At 34.2% G+C, this 20232-nt stretch overlaps 1 protein-coding gene across 1 annotated transcript in view; it reads right to left on the bottom strand.

The window, feature by feature from the left end:
- The window catches only part of Sym (symplekin scaffold protein), an 83094-nt gene that overhangs the window by 47789 nt on the left and 15073 nt on the right, over positions 1 to 20232 (bottom strand). The window contains exons 3-9 of the mRNA XM_081772057.1: positions 19213 to 19409; positions 17801 to 18034; positions 15359 to 15514; positions 11439 to 11587; positions 11111 to 11265; positions 9413 to 9676; positions 5070 to 5234 (exon numbers count right to left, since the gene is read on the bottom strand). Of these exons, the coding sequence (XP_081628183.1) occupies positions 5070 to 5234; positions 9413 to 9676; positions 11111 to 11265; positions 11439 to 11587; positions 15359 to 15514; positions 17801 to 18034; positions 19213 to 19409 (1320 nt within the window). The remainder of the gene's footprint in view (positions 1 to 5069; positions 5235 to 9412; positions 9677 to 11110; positions 11266 to 11438; positions 11588 to 15358; positions 15515 to 17800; positions 18035 to 19212; positions 19410 to 20232) is intronic.

The raw sequence follows: 20232 nt of genomic DNA, 5'->3' as shown, positions 1-20232 counted from the left end.
GAAATCATTGTGACTACATAGCAAACACAATTTATCAAGTACTTTAGTTCATGATATTCTGTATATGAACATACTTTATGTCAATTCGACCTATCAGCTCTTTTTTGTTCATTAAGTCTATTTATTCTGGTAACTGTAAGCAACATTTCTTGATGAAATACAACCGATAAGGATTTTATCTACCAATTATGAGTTCCACAATTTAAGTCAGACATCTGGGAACTCAGCTCCTGCCTGAAATAATATTTTTTATACATATTTATCCACTCATACTTAACATGGAATTGGTTTCTCTGCAACAGAAACTACTTTCATGGCTTAGAAGAAGTATTCATTTTCATAATAAACAGCCAACCTGCAACACATCTACAAATCTAGTAACACAACGTATCACACGTCAATGTTAAATATATTTCAACAATCAACTTAAACGTACCCTTCACTGATTTAACTAGTTGAAAATTAAACCATAAAGTAACTATCAAAATTAAACCATAAAGTAACTAATTCGAACGTCTTTTTCTTCATCAATACTGCTGCTGTATTAGTAGCGGAAAATAAATGAATATACCTTAATAAAGAAGTGATTATTTATTTATTTGTGTAGAAGATAGATAGTACACTTACGGTATTTGATTTCTTTGGTAGTTTAGGAATCTTTATCACTTTGAACTTATTTTCGCTTGCAAATAGTCTTTACCTAATTTTATGCATTGCAACAATTAGGAAACGAAACCGGGAATGAGTAAACTGTAAATGAATAAGAATTAGAATCAACTTATCTCGGTTTATTCAAAGCAGGAACCTCCTTTATCCAAACAGTTTGCCCAATCCAGTAAGTCATAGGAAGTTCTGGATTGTAATGGTGTTCAAAGTTGGATTGTTGAATTGTGGAGACTTCGTCAACAATGCAAACTCAAGAGACTTGCATTTCGGTCATGCATTCAAAATGATCTCCCGAACTTGGTCATCATTTCAGTTGTTTTAAAAGACTTGCTTGAACCTGGGCGCTCATCATCATCCATAGATTTTCTTTCAGTACTAGACCTCTTATGCCATTCAAAAATATGTTAGTGAGAAAAGCAATTGTTCCCAAAACTTTTTTCACTATCTCATATGTTTCCGTTGAAGTTTTCCCTAAACGCGCAAAGAACTTGATATTTACTCTTTCTTCCACCGTTGAAACGGTGAAAAAGATATTATATCAGTTTATATTTAGCCGCGTCGCGTGCTACACTGGCGACCGGCCGAGCTGTAAGGCTGCACATGTTCCCAAGACCACATCTACGATTCACTCTATGAAAAGCTTCAGTGCCAAAACTAACTTCACAGAAAAAAAAATCACACACATTTCCTAATTGCCGCATCTTGTATACATAGTGAATTTCTTTCGAATTACGTAATTTCTGAAGAGGAGTATTTAATAAATATATTCGAAAAGAGACCAGAAATCTTCACTTAGTTTTTCATGAGAAGACTTGACCCCTCCCCGAAAAAAAAAAGAAAAAAAAACTGAATAGGCCCATTTCTTTGTCAACTTGGGTTGATACTCTTTTAAAATTGAGTTTTGAATATAGCTAAAGTTATTACTGAGCACTCAAGAGTACTTTAAGTTGTTTAGCTTAAGATATATTTTAAATTATTTATACCGTTAATGTTAAATAAACCCACTTCTGATGTGTTTTGAGGTATTTTGGGGAATTTTTACTATTATGATAACGGCTAAACACAACTGTGGGTGTAAATAATAAACAACATTTAAAGTACTAGTTAACATGTATTTTTTATTATTATTATTTTAATGTGTGAAAGTGTATGTTTGTGTGCGAATGTTGGCTATGTAACTTTAGTGTATGACAATTTTTAAGTAATAAGAGGATAGGTTAACAGGACCATATTTGACGATGATTATGATGATGATGTTTTAAAAATTTAGAAGTTTACTGAGCAAATGCAGCAACCTTTGATGTATACTATCAGTCTATTTAAGTAACTTTGTAAATGGTATATTAAAGTCTCGATTATTAATTTTGACAGATTCGTTATGTATTGTATATCAAAAATTTAAGAAGCTGTTTTTGACTCTAACTTTCTGACTCTGACTATAACTAACTCTTACTTCAACTAACTGTGATGAAGTAGACTGAAGTGTATATACATATACAACAAAGATGCTTGCATTCCAGCACGTGGAGAATTTTACTACTGCTTTGATAACAGCTAAACAAAACTGTGTATGTGTAAATGATAAACACCATTTAAAATAGTAGTTAACATATACATTTTTCATTTTTAATGTATTAAAATGTGTTTGTGTAGCGAATGTTGGCTATGTAACTTCAAAATGTATGACAATTTTTAAGCAATAAGAGGATAGGATAGTAAGACCATATTTGATTATGATGATAATGTTGTCTTAAAATGTAAAAGTTTACTAAGAAAATGCAGCAATCTTTGATGTATACTATCAGTCTATATAAGTAATTTTTTAAATGTTACATTAAAGTCTCAATTGGAAGACCCGGGTTCGATTCCCGGTGGGAGCGAATTCCACGTTAACCCTTAGAAATCGGGAGACGTCATATCACGCAAAAATGAATGGTTGACGTGATATGACGTTCCACCACGTGGGTCCTTCATACTCTCGTTTCTTCGTTTGAAAACCGCTGGTTTTTGGTTAGTTTCGTAGGAAAAAATGTTCATGTTTCGAAACACCTATGCCTACAAGATATGCGTCAATTATCAATTTGCGGCACCAAGTAATAATAAAAAAGGCTTGTTATTGTTTTTTAAAAATTAAAATAAAGAAAGAAAATACTCGCGTTTCTTTGAGGACCGCTGGTTTTTGGTTAGTTTCGCAGAAAAAATGTTCTTCATGCTTCGAAACACCCATGCCTACAAGATAAGCGTCAATTATCAATTTGCGGCTTCATATAATAAAAAAGCCTTTCTTTTTTTAAAAAAAAATAAAACCAGAAAGAAATCTTACGTGCGTTTTTTTCCCTCTGATACCAGCAGACACGTGCAGGTAGCAGAAGGGAAACCCATGATAGAATTCGGTCACCCAACGTTAGTGGGTGGGGGTGGGTGCTCTTTCTTTGTCCTGTAGAGTAAACAATAAGAGTTCTACGCCAAACCTCTTTTTAGCGTGGGTGCAACAGAACACGAAGAGGCCTGTGTTTTCTTCTCTCTTTCCTTTTTTTTTTTTTTTTTCGGGATCTTTACATTTCTACTGACAATTTTCTACAAATCAAATCGAAAACGCGTGGGTTTGGGGGAGCTTTCCCCCAAATTCATGATTTTTTCTACAATTTTGGACTTTTGCCCCCTCCTGGCCCCACTGATTTCGGGCAAAGTATTTCAAATGTCACCAAAAATTATAGCAGGGACCTTGCTTAAGAATATAAAGGTGATGTCATTTTTTTTTTTTTCGAGGCATTACAATGTAAATTTCACACAGTTTTTTTTCCAATTTGGAAGGTGTCAGAAAAATTTTTTAGTAACAATACTATTTCGACCTGAAACAAACTGATTTTGCATTGGGAAGGTTGTAGTTACATTTCTAATGATAATTTTCTACAAACCAAATCAAAAACGGGTGGGTTTGAGACGCTTTTCCCCCAAATTTGTGATTTATTTCCTACAATTTTGGGCTTTTTCCTCCTCCACCCGGCCCCACTGAATTCGGACAAAATACCTGTATCTCAAATGCCACCAAAAGTTATAGTCGAAACCCTGGGCACCACAATACTTTTTATTTCATGTCTCTTTCCACAATAGAAGTAATGCTATACGCTTTTGTTTCATACACTACAGACTATTAAATATCATTTAAATATCCCGGCGTACCGTGAAGCATTCTGGGCGTTCGGGCGTCTTACAGTAAGGATAAGTGATCAGTAGGTCTCGTCTCACATAGCCTCGCTGCTGAAAGGAACGTTAAACTCAACAACAACCCAAATCAACTCATTGAAGTCTCAATTATTAATTTTGATTAAAATTCGTTGTATATTGTATATTAAAAACGTTTACAATGTTCTTTTTTAAATTTAACTAACTCTTATTTTAACCAACTATGACAAAATAGACTAAATACATATACAACAAAGATGCTTGCATTCCAGCACGTGGCTCTCAAAAATTTGAGTCAAAATTATTACACGTCCGTATAACATTTCTCTACGAAAAAAATTAGTTAACCAGTTCTTTTTAAAAATGAGCGTTATGTCAGCACTTTGCATTTTACATAATTTACATAACACTGTCTGTTGCGATGTGTTTATGTCAACATAAAATTACAAAAATGCTTACATTTACAAAACATCTTTTCAGACAATTTAAAACATTAATAACATTCACAAACTATGTTTTATAAAATTACAAATACCAAAACCAAAACAAATAAACTTTAATATTTTTTACAAGTAAAAATTAAAATGCACTATCTCTCCAATTAATAAAAATAAAATATTAAAACTTCTTAACATTTTAAACAAAAGCACTTTTCTTAATCTCCTCCCTGGAATACCAGAACTACAAGATTTTCCCCAATTAGAATATAATCAGTAGATTCAATATTATAAATTAAAATTATATATTTTTTCGCATTATCTTATTTTGTAGTAAGTTAACGGGAATATAAGTCAAGAATTTCAGTAACGCCTTGTAACAGAAGAGAGGTAAAATTTGAATGAAGGTACAAATGAACTTGTAGTCAAATCTAAAAATGAAATCTTTGAGTTTTACGTCCCACGGTTATGCCGGTTAGGCTAAAGGAGACGGTGATGATGAGAGATGAGTGAAATGGTGGAATGAAGAAAGTGGGAGGAAACGGGAGAACCCCGAGAAAACCCACGAGCACGGTGTTTGTCCACCACAAAGTTCACTTGGCGGGGACTGGGATCGAACCCGGGACCCCAAGCACCAGAGGTGAACGCTCTACCACTGAGCCACCGCGCCCCCCTGTAGTCAAATCTAATGCATATCATAATTTGGGTGTAACATCTGAACAAAAAAGGGTGCGCCTTAGATTTGTGTAAATACTATATATTCATAATTAATAACAGTACCGAAACATTCTTCTTCACATGCTTGGCTCCAGGTCCCACTCCTGCAGCTGTAAGTTGAGCCCCTATAAGTCGAGCAACGTGTTTTATTTGACCCGGAGTTCCTGCTGCTGCTATTGGTGTGTATGTAGAACTGAAGTGCGGTGGCATTGTATCAGGTAGATTGTTCTGAAAGAAAGGTACAAAAGCATATCACTAAACAACACCGAACATTTTGTAATGGACAAACCTCTAGAGTAGCATTAGTTATTCCTTAGTGTAAAACTGTATTTAATTTTGAATATTATCCTCTTACATATGTGAAACGTCCCGTATGACTTAGAATTAAAATATCTTGGTAATGTATATATAGATATAAAATTTATACTACGCTAAAAATAAATCTCTCTCATATCAAATAACATTGTCATGGGCATGATTAAAAAGAAAAGAAAAAGAAAAAAAGGACACGTATGAAGTTCATGTAAAGAGAACAGTGGTGAAAATTTCTTTATCTGAGAATTCTTCTAGGACAAATGCAGCAGCACCTATGACAAATTAACGTCGATTGTTTGTGCGCGAGATAATGCCTGAAGGTAAGTATATACAACATGATACTACAGACAAAATAAATTATACATTCTGCGATTTATACCACACTTCAAAAGTTACAAAATAATAATAATAATAATAATAATAATAATAATAATAATAATAATAATAATAATAATAATAATAATAATAATAATACAAAAAGTTTCACAATTATGCTTTGAGACTAAAGATGGAAGATAAAACTAACGAGTGATGAGGAAAGAAAGGAGAAATAAAGGCCCGGAAATACTAGGACACTGTGGTATGTCCATCATATGGCTTAGGATCGAACCTGGATTCTTTTTATCAGATGTGAGCGTTTTACCACTCAGCCATTATGCCCTCACAATATGACCATTTTTCTTTGTGTCGAACTTTCTGTGTATGTTACTATTGTTACTGAACTGACATGCGCTACGTGACAACCTTAACTTTGACAACTTTTTTGTATATTTGTAAGCGCCTTGTTTCATGGAATTATCTGACGTGTAGTGATACAGCCATATTACCGGTATTCGTAAATTCTGACAAGTTTTTCATATTTCTGTAAGAATTTGACAAGTTATGCTAATATAAATTCAAATAATATAATAAGTTTACAGTAGCAGGTTAGAAGGGAAAGAAAACTGAAAGAAATGTCTTTTCACGCGTAAATATTATAATTTTTGTCAACAGACAATGAATTATTTGTGTTGAGAAGAAATAATGGACGTTAAAGTGCTTCTAATAACAATACTTCTTTCAAAGTACTGCACAAGCTCCCTACACCTTTCATAGCTCTGGTCACCATACTTAAACAGAAACGTCGGTGACAACAGGTACACATGGGAACCACAACAGCATTATACGACTTTATACAACACCGCTCAAAAGTTTTCGGATTTTTTGAGAGGATCTACTGCGTAACTGTTGTTTAGGCACGAGAAATTTGCTGCCGTATGTCAGAGGTATTCCTGCCTAAAACAATAAAATTTGACGATAGTTGAACCGAAATCTGAGAGGTACTGCAGATGATTGCTTTTCTGGTTTTTTTTTTGTTTTTTTTTTTTTTTTTTTATTATTTTCGTTCTTTTTTTATCAAAGTAGAAACTGGATCCAGTTGGCTAAGGATAGAAGTCAGTGGAGAGCTGTTGTGAACGCGGCATTGAACCTGCGTGTTCCATAGGCCATACAGTTCGTTAGTTATTTTCTTACTCTATTATCAACTTCGCTTTTATCTGCAGATTTTGCACTTAACAAGGATACTTCTCAAAATATACAACGTCTGCGATTTTTAGACATGTGACACTTACAGAAGTTGTTAAACAAATTTAATAACGGCGATGAATTCAACAAATTTAATAACAGCGATGAATCCTTTCAGAACTGCCCATATATCTACAAGTATAGACAACAAGAGATTCAAAGCAGTTATCAGAGCTGACAATTTCTAAATATATCAGACATTGGGGACGCCTTCAACTATGGAAACTATTCGCCAAGACATTCACTAATTTGGAAAACGGCATATAAAGTGGGACAACGGATTCAGCGTAAGTTGGCTAAGGTCTGAAAGTAACACAAGTAAAGAATTGTTTCTTCATTGTTTCATCTTGATAATTGTATTCTTTACAATAGTTCACGACGCCGTCATGGTCAGACATAACATGAACACGCCCTTGCATCAACACATGATTAATACAGCTATGTACTCGCAGCAACTGAAACATGTGCATAAAAAATGAAAACCGTGGAGCCAGTGTTTTTAAATTATACAGCTGTCATTCTCTTCAGGACAACGAGAAGCCACATATTACTAAGATTACCCTCAGTCCATTATCCAACTTCACTGATAAATTAATACATACCCATATTACCCGTGCATTTCACCGTTTAGATTATTACTTGCTCCATTCGTTAGAAACAACAACGGTTCCGAATCCTGAAACAAGTGATCCAAATACTGGGTTATTTCTTTGGTTTACATTTCACTAAGTTATACCGTATGACATCTACATTTTTTCCGTGCAATGAGGAGGTTATTGATGTTGATGGGGAATACGATATAGGATGCCAAGATTTTCAACGACGTCTTATGTCATATCATCTATCTTTCAGTAGGATCAAAATTCGACACAATTTCTGAGTACCTAATAGATCTCTGTGTTCACCATCATTACCGAAACATGAAAGAACAAAAATACATTCAATGAGAAATCCGAATTGTTCGTTATCCCTCACTCATTCCTCTTAAGTATAAGCGTTGACACCTACGTAACATAATTGATTCAGTAATATTATATATATATATGTACATTCATATGTTCTTCAATGAAACGAACTGGCTACTACAATGAAACCTCCATAATACGGACATATTTTTCTGTCCTGGTAAAATGTATGTATTATTACGGACCAGACCCCTCCCTTTCACAGATACTTTCAAATAGTCATGGACAGTCTTTTTTTCCCGAATGTTTTAACGGCGTCTTCATAACGGACATGAGCTATTTTTAGTATTGGGGGACTAGTATTTGGGACATTAATTCCTCTCAGGTCATATGTATTTATCACAGTAAATAATCTTTGCAATTTGCAAACCATTTCCCCACAAAATCTCTATCATTAAGTCAATATCCTGATAAACTACCACACAGAACAGCTGAAAGCTGAACTTAAAATTGTTCTTTTCTCTGTCCACAATACATTACTTTCGGTTAGAAATCCTTTAAAATATTTTACTTCTAGTACAGTCAGTGTAGGAATTAAGGGATTTTCACAGGGAGATAACACGTACTTGAGTTGAAAAATTACCATTCATGCAGTATATTTTACAGTACAAACCCACATGAACACATCCCCCAACGATACTTGTTTCTTTACAGAGAGAAATTCCCACAGTAATTCGAACACACAGTATTCCGATATTCGCTATATTTATAACTAATGCACTTTACTATAACTACTTTACTTTCACTATATAAATTTCCTTATGACTTTTGAGTAAGCGATATTTGCCTAATCTCTCCGTTAAGGTTCATACAAAGGCCAGTATATGACAACACAAACCCCCCTCACTCCAATGAGTTTTATAAGGAGTGGCAATATTCACAATAATTCAGTTAAAACCAACAGATATATTTCGAAACTTTACTCAAAAATAAATTGTATTGATAATCAGACAATAATTCGTTCAGTTTATAATTCGTTGTTTTATTGACTGTTGAAAACTCTTAATTTTAGTTTTTAGAAACCTGTTCCAAATAATGAAGCTCTATCGATAGTGAAAGAAACATAATAATAATTATTAAAAAAAAAAAAACTACATGGATTATTCTCTCATTTGGTTTTAGACAATTTCGAAACTCATCTCTTGAATTGAATTAAATTATTCTAAATACTGTCCCTCCCTACAAAACACATTGGAAAGATAAATGAAACGTTATTAGCAATCCTTTAAATTTGCGTCTATTGGTTATTACCACTCCTTTGAATTCACCTTAATGGACATCTCTCATTTATGGACAAATAATCATGTCTCATCAATGTTTATTATTTAGAGGTTTCACTGTATTACTTGTTAAGTGATCTTTGTACACGAAAAATCGAAAAATGATTTTTTTTTTCTTTCTTATACCACACCTTTTATAGGTGCAAATTTAGAAATCCTTGTAGTAATTCTTTTTTCTTATTTCATCAAGTTTATCGTGGAGTTGTTTTCTTTAACAGGAATCATACTTCAAATTCTATTTATAAATAATTCTATTCAAGATATTTTGATATAAAACATTTACCATTGATATTATCACCAACTGTGTGGCTAGTTCTGGTGATAACCTTTCTAATACAAACTGTTCCGCTATATCCACAGCTTCATCTGTGTGCACTCTCACAGCGTCCAAGGCAGGTCCTCTTTGTTCTTCCTCTTCTTCTTCTTCATCTTCCTCTTCCTCTAAGCGAGGTTTCTTCGCTACTGGTGCACTTTCTCTAGGTTCACTCTTCTCCAAACGCTTTTGGCGCTTCTTTATATCCTCTGACTTTGGAAGGGCTTTCATCACCTGAAAAAGAAAAGAAACAAAGTAATAAGGCACAGAAAGGCAATATAATAATAATAATTTTATACTAGTTAAGTAATAATTATAATAATAGTAATACAGTCACATCGACGAGATGTTGAATGAAATTGGCAAATTAGTAACTGAAAAATGCTGAACTATGTTTTAAAAAATAACATTTGTGTTACTTGAATATAAACATCTTTTGAGAAAATATAACTAGTAATTTACTGAAATTAACTTCTAAAAATTTCTTAGTTAAACGTCCAAAGATTGAGCTCTAAAGCTAAGGTAGACGGGGATGTTGAAATTAAGAATCGCCGTCTGGAGAGTGTAGGTCTGTGTCTAGAGAGTGTATGAAATACGGGAAGGCTAACTGCATCGATTGTCACTTTCGATGAAATATGGATCTCCTACGAATTTGTAGATGGTCAAGATAGTGGTTGGGCCACAATTAACGTCCAGAACGGTTTTCTAACCCATCTCTCCACTTACAGGTGTTGATGCTGGTATAGTAGTCTTTAGTGGGAGTGATCAATTATGAATTCCTCAGGCGAGATGAAACCATTAATGTAGATCGTTACAGTATTGAAGTCCACGAAATGCAGCAAACTTTTCCGCAAGTATCCATTCATTAATGGCAACAGACATGGTATCCTCATGTTGGACGATAGTGCTCGCCACATATCGCACAAAGGACGGTGCAGGCGCTTCATGAGTTGCACTATGAAATCCTTCCTCACCCACCGTATTCCCCGATCTCTCTCCCACTGACCTCCACTTCTTCCGGCATTTCAATCATCTCTTAAAAGGAAAGATGTTCCCTGATAACCGAGCGGTGCAACATAATGTTACATTGTGTGATTTGAGCATTAATTTTGAGGGGAGTACACCAATCTGTTATAGGTACCGATGAGAAATGTAAAATAAAATTGTTCAGTATGTTCAAAATAGTAATGATACGAAATTATGCTCAAACATATAATGAAAGATTAACTATAGGTGCTGATGGTAAAGTGAAAACATCAGAGAGCATCTGCTGTCAATGAGATGGTTGAGGACTTATTCCATCGTAAATTGCAAACGTCTTTCGCCACGGAATCCAATCATTAACTAAGCGATGGAACGAGTGTGTGGTTGCAGAGGCGACTATTTTGATTAACCAGGTAATTTTAATGATTTGTCTTTTGGAAACGATGCACCTGGGCAGATTTTATCCTCACCAACTTTGTTTTTGCTGGTTCGCAACTTCTTATACAAAAATCTTCAATTATACTCTTACCAGTTTATGTTAAAATTATTAATCACTGTCATAATGAAATGCTGAAAAAGTGATATAAAAAAATCAACATAATTGCTTCACAAATAAAATAAAATATACAAGCCTGAAACAAGATTCTAATGGGGTTATAAAAAGTTGATGCAATGAGCCCTTACCTCTTGGTACGTTGCTCCTAAATCCGTTAATAATGTTGTAATATTTGTGTGATAATCTACTGCTGCAGGATGCTTTAAAATACTTAATAATTGCAGCTTAAGATGTTTCCGAACTGAGCTTACTTGTGACTTCGATAACGTTGGAGGAAGATTCGCTAAAAAAAGAGATATTATCATACATTTTTTTCCTAATACAATTTAATATAAATTTTCTTTACTACCATCAATATGTATATAATACTTAAGATTAGGTGCATACTTATTATATAATAAGATTAAATAAAATAAACAGCATATGTTCTAACATAGAAAGTAAATAAGCACTTACCGTGTAACATTTCTAGCGCTACAATCACCTTTCCCATGAAGTGAGGTCTCATTTTGGCAATCAAGGTTAAGGAACCCATACAGGTCATAAGATTTACACTGCTGATATGTACAGATCCATGGAATTTAATAAGTAATTCAAAAATCATGCTGTAAAATATATGGAATAAAATATCAAAAAATGAAAAATAGTTAATTATAACAAAAGAACGTTAATTATTATATTCAGTTTAACCATTATTAAAGTTACTTCCCCAACATTTTTATTTACTCATCGATATTGTTCAAACTCCTTTCCTACATTTGATAACTTAACACAATACGAAGTTGTAAGCTAGACTTGAAAAAATGCTATTTTTAACCAAAATTATTGCACATAATGAAGTAAGAAAGAGTCTTTCCCGCAAACCTAGAATCACTACGTTTACAAGAGTTTTAATGGGGTTCATATAGTTCGTACATAAATAAGACTAAGAACTTACTCAACAAAATAGAAGATAACAAATCTTACAAGAATATATTCACGACAAGGGTATCTCATTATTTAGGATGAGATTGTTCTTTAATGAATCTTTGAAGAAGTTAACCACTAAATAACTTCCTTTAACACGAATGAAAACCTCACACATAAGGCTGAAATATTTGATTTGATTTTAAGTTTAGCGTTCCGTTCAGCAGCGAGGTTATATTATGAGACGTGGACTTACAGTTTAACGTGAGATCCGAGCCATATGAGCTCCCGCCGAGAATCGAGCCCGGGTCTCCCACGCCAAAGGTGCGTACGCTAACCGCATAGCCACGAGGAAGACCAAGGATGAAACATTGCTTGTTCTAAATATTAATGTCATTTACATTACCTGTTCTCAACAGGGACGTCTCATATACATATGCAAAGAGTCTAGAATATGCCAGTTTTTTTCTACCCATATGACCAAACAAAGGGTTTTGTGCATCTTGCAAAAATCCCTATCATGAACTAGAAGTTGTCATTTAATAAAGTACTCCTTTTGTAACACAAAACGAAGAGCCCTAATTATTATCATGTAAAGCTGCAACTAAAGAGTATGCGGCTATTACGAAGACAAGTTACTAGGTCACCTACTAATCACTCCGATTCTCGATATGGACAGAAGCGGTCCTATCAATACCAAGAATGAAGAACAGAGATTATTCCACCATTCAAAACAAACAATTTATTACATTCATCTCTTTCAACTTATTATTATTATATTGTTTTTAACATTTATATTAAAACTTCTTGAACGGTCGAAAAATACAACGAATAAACACAAAATTTTATACATTTCCAGCGTAATTATCTTTCCCTTGTATTCTAATTTCACGGTCATCGTTGCCAGATCATATTTTCGGAGAGATTTCCTTAGACATTTTTACGAAGTTACTATGCTAGTAGAAAAGTATCAGTACTTAAGTAAGGATGAATGTAATAGAAAAAAATGAGATGCTGTGTTTATTTTGTGAAAACCTGGTAGCAATATTATGCAGTTTCTCTAAATTCACTAAAGTTTCTTTACTTTTTTTTCCTTCATTCTTTCTTTTTTGCTTTTCCTAAACTGTAAAGATTCAAAAATCAACCTTATAGCGTGTTTAGTGTGTAAAATGCACTACTCTCAATCCTATGTAGATTTTCACATACACTTCCCTATCTTTTAGTCCAAGAAGTCAAACACATGATAAATGTGTATTGTTCAAATATAACTGAGTAGTCTGGAGGAAATAAGAATGCGGAGGCATGAGTAAATGTTATGATTTTCCATATGTTCTGGGTTCAAAATAAGTTTTTCGATTTTATTATGTTTAAATGAGATGTTTTCACATATACATCAACCATTCTTGGGTATTATGCATATTATGATGATTATTACTATCCACACTATTTAATTTCTATTTTAAACTTATGAGGGTTGGATAAAAAATAACGGGACTGGCAACCCTGTCAGAAGTATACGCAGAGCAATGGAAAGTGTATACGCGCAGAGCAACCTTGAACCTTCGAGAAGAGAACGATATACATGAGTTGCCGCTCTCAGTCTGTGAGCAGCGACTGAGGAGAGTGGTGTCCAATTGTGCTGCTGGAAGAATGGCAAATGTAAAAATTGAGCAATGCATTAACTTGAAATTCCTTGTGAAATTACAAAAATCACTGAGTAAGTGTGTGAAACTGTTGCAGGATGTGTATAGTGATAATATGATGTCACGTACGCGAGTGTTTGAGTAGCGCAAACACTTCAGCGAGGGATGCGAGAACGCTGATGATGATGATGAAACACCAGGTCGTCCTGTAAAGCAACAACAGAAAGAAATGTGGCAAAAGTGATGACATTGTCCTGAGAGATCGCAAGCTCAACACTCGAATGATAGCAGACATGGTGGGCATCGATAAAGAGTCTGTTCTCACAATTCTGCACGACCATTTGAACATGCGCAAAGTTTGAGCTAAAACTGTACCAAAAAACTCACGCAAAAGATGAAGGACTTCCGGAAGCACCTGTGCAGTGACATAATGAACGCCTGGAAGCAGAACCGGAATTGTTAACGAAAATCGTCACTAGTGACAAGACGCGGGATCTTTCAGTATGATTCTGAAAGGAAAAGGCAATCTATGCGCTGGAAAACTCCCTCACCACTGCGAATCGAAAGTGAAGGTCAACCTCATTGTGTTCTTTGATATCAATCGCTTGCTCCTGATTAAATAGGTATTATCAGGTCAGACAGTGAATAAGCAGTATTATCAACAGGTTTTGGTGAAGCTGAGCGAACGTGCGGAAAAGAAAAGGCCCCTCTTGTGAAAGACCAATGAATGAATTGTATATCACGACAATGTTCCTTTCCTTTCTGCTTGGATCGTTAAGCAGTTTCTGCCAGCTAAGACGACTCCAGTGTTAGAACACTCACCTCATTCGCCGGCTTGGCACCGTGTTTTTTTTTCTTTTCTTTTTTTTTTTTTTTCCAGAAAGCGCAATACTCTCTCCAGGGAACTCGTTTTCAGTCTGTCAAAGAGGTGAAGCAGAAAATGGCAGCGGTATTCCAGACACCTGAAGATCTCCACAACTGCTTCCAAAATTGGAAACTTCGTATGCAAACGTGTATAGAGAGGAAAAGGGAGTATGCGGAAGGGGATCACCTTTAATTTATAAGTTTGTGACAATAAACCGTACTTTTGCCACCAGTCCCGTTATTTTTTAGCTAGAATTGGTAAAAGTTTCTTTTCAGCACTAAGGTTGCGTGAGGCAAAACCTTTTATTTAGCTCGAAATGTAGGTATCTCCACCGGAAACTGAACTCTGGACAATGCACAAATATACATGCTACTATTTCACATGCTCACTCAGTTTTTAATATAGAATTCGAATCTTTAACACAGGAATTTTGGCTTGAAATGATACAGAAAAAAAAAGAAGAAAACACTCATGTAAATAAATTCCACTCTTATTTAAGAAAACAGCTGAGTAATACAAAGTTCATGGCTTGCATTATTTCAAGAATTTAAGGAAAAAATTTAAAAAGTATTAACAACAAACTTAAAAAGTTACACTACATTATAAACAGTGGAGGTAAAACCTATAACACATGTATATATGATCGATAATTTTATCTTCACTGTCACGGGAAAAAAGAAAAAGACTTTTGCGATGACTAAGGCAGGTCACTTGCATGAAAAACACTGCGGGGGATTGTTTAGTAAGGAATTTTTTTTGGGAAAGAGGTCTTTCGGTAGGTCAGACAGAAGATGGAAGTTGGCAATATTTTGCCTGAGCTGCCTTAAATAGGGTCAGCTGACCGAGTTTGTTTTCATGTCGTTAAACATTCTGGTCCCTTGAGTATAATGTTTATCACTTATTTTTAAAAACATTCTATAAATAGTTTTTTTAAAAAAAACATTAAAAAATGAAATACATACTTAGCCTCCTCTTCGAGTTTCCGCCGACGAGCAATTTTTAATGTAAGAGGAATATCTTCTAACGAAAAATCATTGTCTCGTCGCATACTGTCAGGTCCTGGGTAAGTTTGAAGTAAAATTACGGCTTCCATGAATTTCACAGCATGTGTCCGAATACTGAAAGAGAAATAACATATACAGAATAGTTTGTGAAATTTAAGAGAATAACATCATTATACAACATGCTAAAAAGAAAGCAGGAGAAATGCAATAGTCTTGATGCAATATGTTGGTGACGATTGGAAAGAAATTACTGTTTTGCATTTAAATAAAATTCGTATCATCTATCATCCTGACACTGATTTTATCACTAACATCCAAACTGCAATGCACTATCTCATTTAATACGCCATCCTATCTAAGCATTAATTAAGCACATCACTAAAAATATCACAGCCTGAGTATACAAAAGCAATGTCAGAGGCACATAATATCGGTAATAGACTACAATGAGGTACGTGGAAAGCGTATGCACATATTTCATTTCATCCTACAAGCAATCTATTCTAATGGCTACGAAAATTTATCGTTGCTTTCAATTCTCCTAAATTTTCCTTAAAACTCGATTTTTTACATTTATTTTTTAGAGATGCCACTACATTTATGGTATGATCCTACCCGCTTTTCTTAAAGACAATTTGCACATAAACAAATTTGTAAACTGGACCACTTGTAAAGATGTTACACACCCTGATTCTAACAGCATAATACATATATATAAACTACGATATTAAATAAAATTCAGAATACAAAAAATTATCTCAACTGTACCAAGAATCGAACTCGGCTTACCATGCCAATGCACAACCACTATCCTACTATGTCCATTCCCGATCAACCATACACTCCTGAACTCATGAGGTCGGTGCTCAACACATCCAGAACACATGGACTGCATCATAACTATTAATGCACCCAGTGTCTATATCAAGTCTGGGTCCACTTCTGACTGGACAAGCCATAAAATACGAGATTGTTACAAAAGTTGTAAGCCTACCTATAAACGGAGCAGCAAAGAGTTTATGGATGGTGTTACTTCTTAACATAGTTCCCTGTCAAGTTAGCACATTTTGTCCAATGATGTTCAAGTGCGTTAATGCTGCTGGTAAAAAATGATTTGTCAAAGTGTGTAAAATTTCATCTACGGCATACATGACGTCATTATCAGTGTCAAACTGAGTACTTCCAACTTCTTTTTGAGCTTCGGAAAGAGACGAAAGTTAAAAGGTGCCAAATCAGACGAATTCGGTGGGTGGGGGACCAATCTGTAGCAGCAATCGTGAATAGCTGCCATTGCGATCACTGACTTGATGGAGAAGCACGCCTGCTGTCAGTTTCCCAAGACGCTTCTGCCGAATATTATCGCGCAGCTGTTGTAGGAGACCTGTACAGTACTTCCAAGTCACTGTACACCTCTTTGGAAGATCGTCCACCATCAATATCCATTCTGAATCCCAGAAAACTGCGATCATCACTTTTCCAGCTGAGGGCACCGTCTTGGCCTTCTTCGGAGGAAGGGGATGAGTGATGCTTTTGCACTGCTTGGAACTTTGTTTGGACTCTGGTTGGTAATGGTGGACCCAGGTCTCATCTACTGTTATGAATCTTGTACGAAAGACATCTAGATTTGTCCGGAAGAGATGAAGAATTTCTCTTGAAATACTGCGTCTGGCGAGCTTCTGATCAGGTGTCAAAAGTTTTGGCACTCATCTCGCGGAAATCTTGCTCATTTCCAGATGCTGGGTGATAATTTGGTCAACGCTTGTAGTAGATGATAAGTCCACTGTCTCAGCAATTTGGCTGCTGGTTATTCGCCGATCATTCATGATGATTCCACGCACTTGTCAATGTTCTCCTGAGTTAATACTTCCACAAGCCTTTCTGATCGAGTGTTATCTTCAATCAAGGTTCTCCCCTTCTCAAATTTGGCTGCCCATTTGTTCACTGTGGCATATGAAAGGGCACTACGACATAAATTAGTAGCCATGTCGGCGTGGATTTCCTGTGTCTTTAAACCTTTCTTGTGGAGCTATTCAAAAACAGCTCTCGCCTTAAATTTCTGCATTTGGTAACACTTCGCTAACTGTTCTGTCTTTCTGGAGCTAGACAGAACAAAAGAACAGAATAAAAGTCGATATTAATATCAAATTTGGTATAATATCATAGAAGGTTCAATAAATACGGCCTAAAGGTATTACATGTCATGTTCTAATATTTCTTGATTAGGCTTACAATTTATGTAACAACCCTCGTGAACTATATTAAATGGAAACCATTAACATTTTTGTAACATTTTTTTTATATAGTTCTAGTTATTCATTTCAAGATAAGGGAACGAAATTTCCACAAAGAAACAAGCCAGAACATATTTTAAAATGTATAACTGTTCAATAAATTATTTACCCATCGTTCTCGCTCTCGATCAACTGAAGAATGAAAAGTTTGATTTGTGTCATCATATTCCAAGCTGACTCCATCACATCTGTTACTGTTCGTGCACTAGCTAGCCACTGTAACATCACTCGAAACATTTGTGTTGCTGCTTGAATAGCTCTCTTTTGCACTTGCACTACTGAATCTTGTAGTAAAATCTGAAGATTGGCCACTACTTTTGGTAGTACTTCTGGATCCTTTTTGCTGAAAAATAAATAAATAAATAAATAAATAAATAAAAATATACGAAATAAAAGCTTATCACATGTTACACTACTAGAACTAACTAGATATTGCTATCTCTAAGAAGTAATTCAATTTGTAATTTCTGACGGCGTCTAGCACACTAAGAGCATTGAAATTTGGAAATAAAGTTAGAGATATCTACAATAATAAAAAAATAACAATGCAACAATGGAAATATTTTACACATAAACAAATTTCCATTAAATTCTTTATATATTTATGAAAATACATCGTAAAACGTACAAATTCTATTCTAAACGTGTTTAGTATCAAGTAGGGTTGATTTTATTTTTTCTAATCAGTAAGTTACCTATAAAGTAAGTGTAATTAAACAATTAACAACCAAATGGTAGGTGAAAATTTTTTGTATATGTATGTGTTGATGTATATGTATGTGTGTGTTATGATTTTTTAAATCTGTCCAACTTATAATTTAAATATTAATATAGATACTTAAATATAATAATTAGAAAATTAAATTAAATAAAAAAAATTAAAAAATTTAGATTGTTTATATATATTTTCGTTTTAATATAACTTTTGAGTTTATACTACGATCCTTACCCTTCATAAAACATTTTTTTCATTATATTTCCAATACTGTTTTTCTCGGTGGTCGAACTAAATCATTGTCATTATTTAAAATGCAAGCTTAAAATGTATATTTCATTTCTATAAAACTACAGAAACAGGTACACAAGATGTTATAGAATTACTTACTTTTTTTTTTTTTTTTTTTTTTAATATTGTCTAATTTTGAATGTCGAATATACATATATACGAATACAACGCATTACATTTACGTAACGTTACCCCTTTGAAGTACTCTTGAAATATACGCAACGTGTTTCAGGAATACAAAATTTATGATAATGAAAACTTATAACTACGTGGAAAGCAATTGAGTTTTTAATGTTACTAGTGCAAATCACGACAAAAGAAGGCTGCTAGAGCTAATTAATTCCCCATCATCACCACATATGAAGTTATGAAGTTTGATGTCCTTATTTATTTATTTACCTAACATTTGACGACATAACAACAGGTTTAACACTTTCTTGAAAAATACATAATTCTTTTACGTAATGAATTTTATTTGGTTCAATAATATTGCATTTTTAAAACAATTGTCTTACCATGCTTCTTCGATAAATCCCACAATAAACTTGCGCACTTCAGTTGTTCTGTCATTCTGGAAACCTAACATTTCATCCAAGAAGTTATCTAATAAACTCGGTTCTTTGTTGATAATAATTTCCTGCACTCGTCGCAAATTATCAGTTTTAGCCGTGTCATTTTGCAGGAGCGCTGCTTGGTTCAGTAAATCAACTATCTGTAATACAAAAAATAACATATATAATGTTTTCAACAATTTTTCAATTAATAGTCGCACAGTGAAATAAGCTGCAAATGGAACGTATGAACTCAACTGCCTTCAGTGGATCCGAAAACCTGAAAATGGAAACTACATCAACATGTATCTTCTAAAGATACAATTTAAATTTTATGTTTGAAACTTCGTATCTTAAGTTCTGAGAAAGCGTCAACAATGTACTGGCATTTATCACTTAACTAGAATGAAGTCATTTCCATTTTCTGTCATACTGCGCTACTGTCAGAATAAATATAATTTTGCTATATCGACTAACTGAACATTGACTATTAAGGAATTTATATCCGTTTTGTAGGAGTCTGTTTCCCCATGATGATGCCACTGCCCACTTCATGTCTGGGTAATGTTGATAATTAATATAACATAAAATAAACTGTGGATCTTTAACAAGAGTAGTGGTTAAGCACATACACGTAGTAATGGGTTCAATCTTCAGTGGAGGACTGTTTTCATTATAAAAAGTATTGTATTCAGACTCAAATATTTTGATTAAATAGATAGAATAAAACACAAAATCTCGTATAAATAAATAAAATACAAAAACGTTTCAACTTTGACATAAATCTTGCAATCTAAATTTAACTCATCTCCCGATGTCATACATTGATGAAATTTTGCACAGAGACTCGGTCGGGGAAAAATACTATATTCCATTATTACTCTAATATACTTGTTCATATATTTATAAATTGCTTATTACATAAAAACGTATGGCGGATCATACAATGTATCATATGATGGACCGTACGAAGGCGGACATAGC

Source organism: Thermobia domestica, chromosome 9 (assembly GCF_964235325.1).
Source record: "Thermobia domestica chromosome 9, izTheDome1.hap1.1, whole genome shotgun sequence".
NCBI lineage: Eukaryota > Metazoa > Arthropoda > Insecta > Zygentoma > Lepismatidae > Thermobia > Thermobia domestica.
Note: the sequence above shows the minus strand (reverse complement) of the source record. Positions and strands in the feature narration are given on the sequence as shown.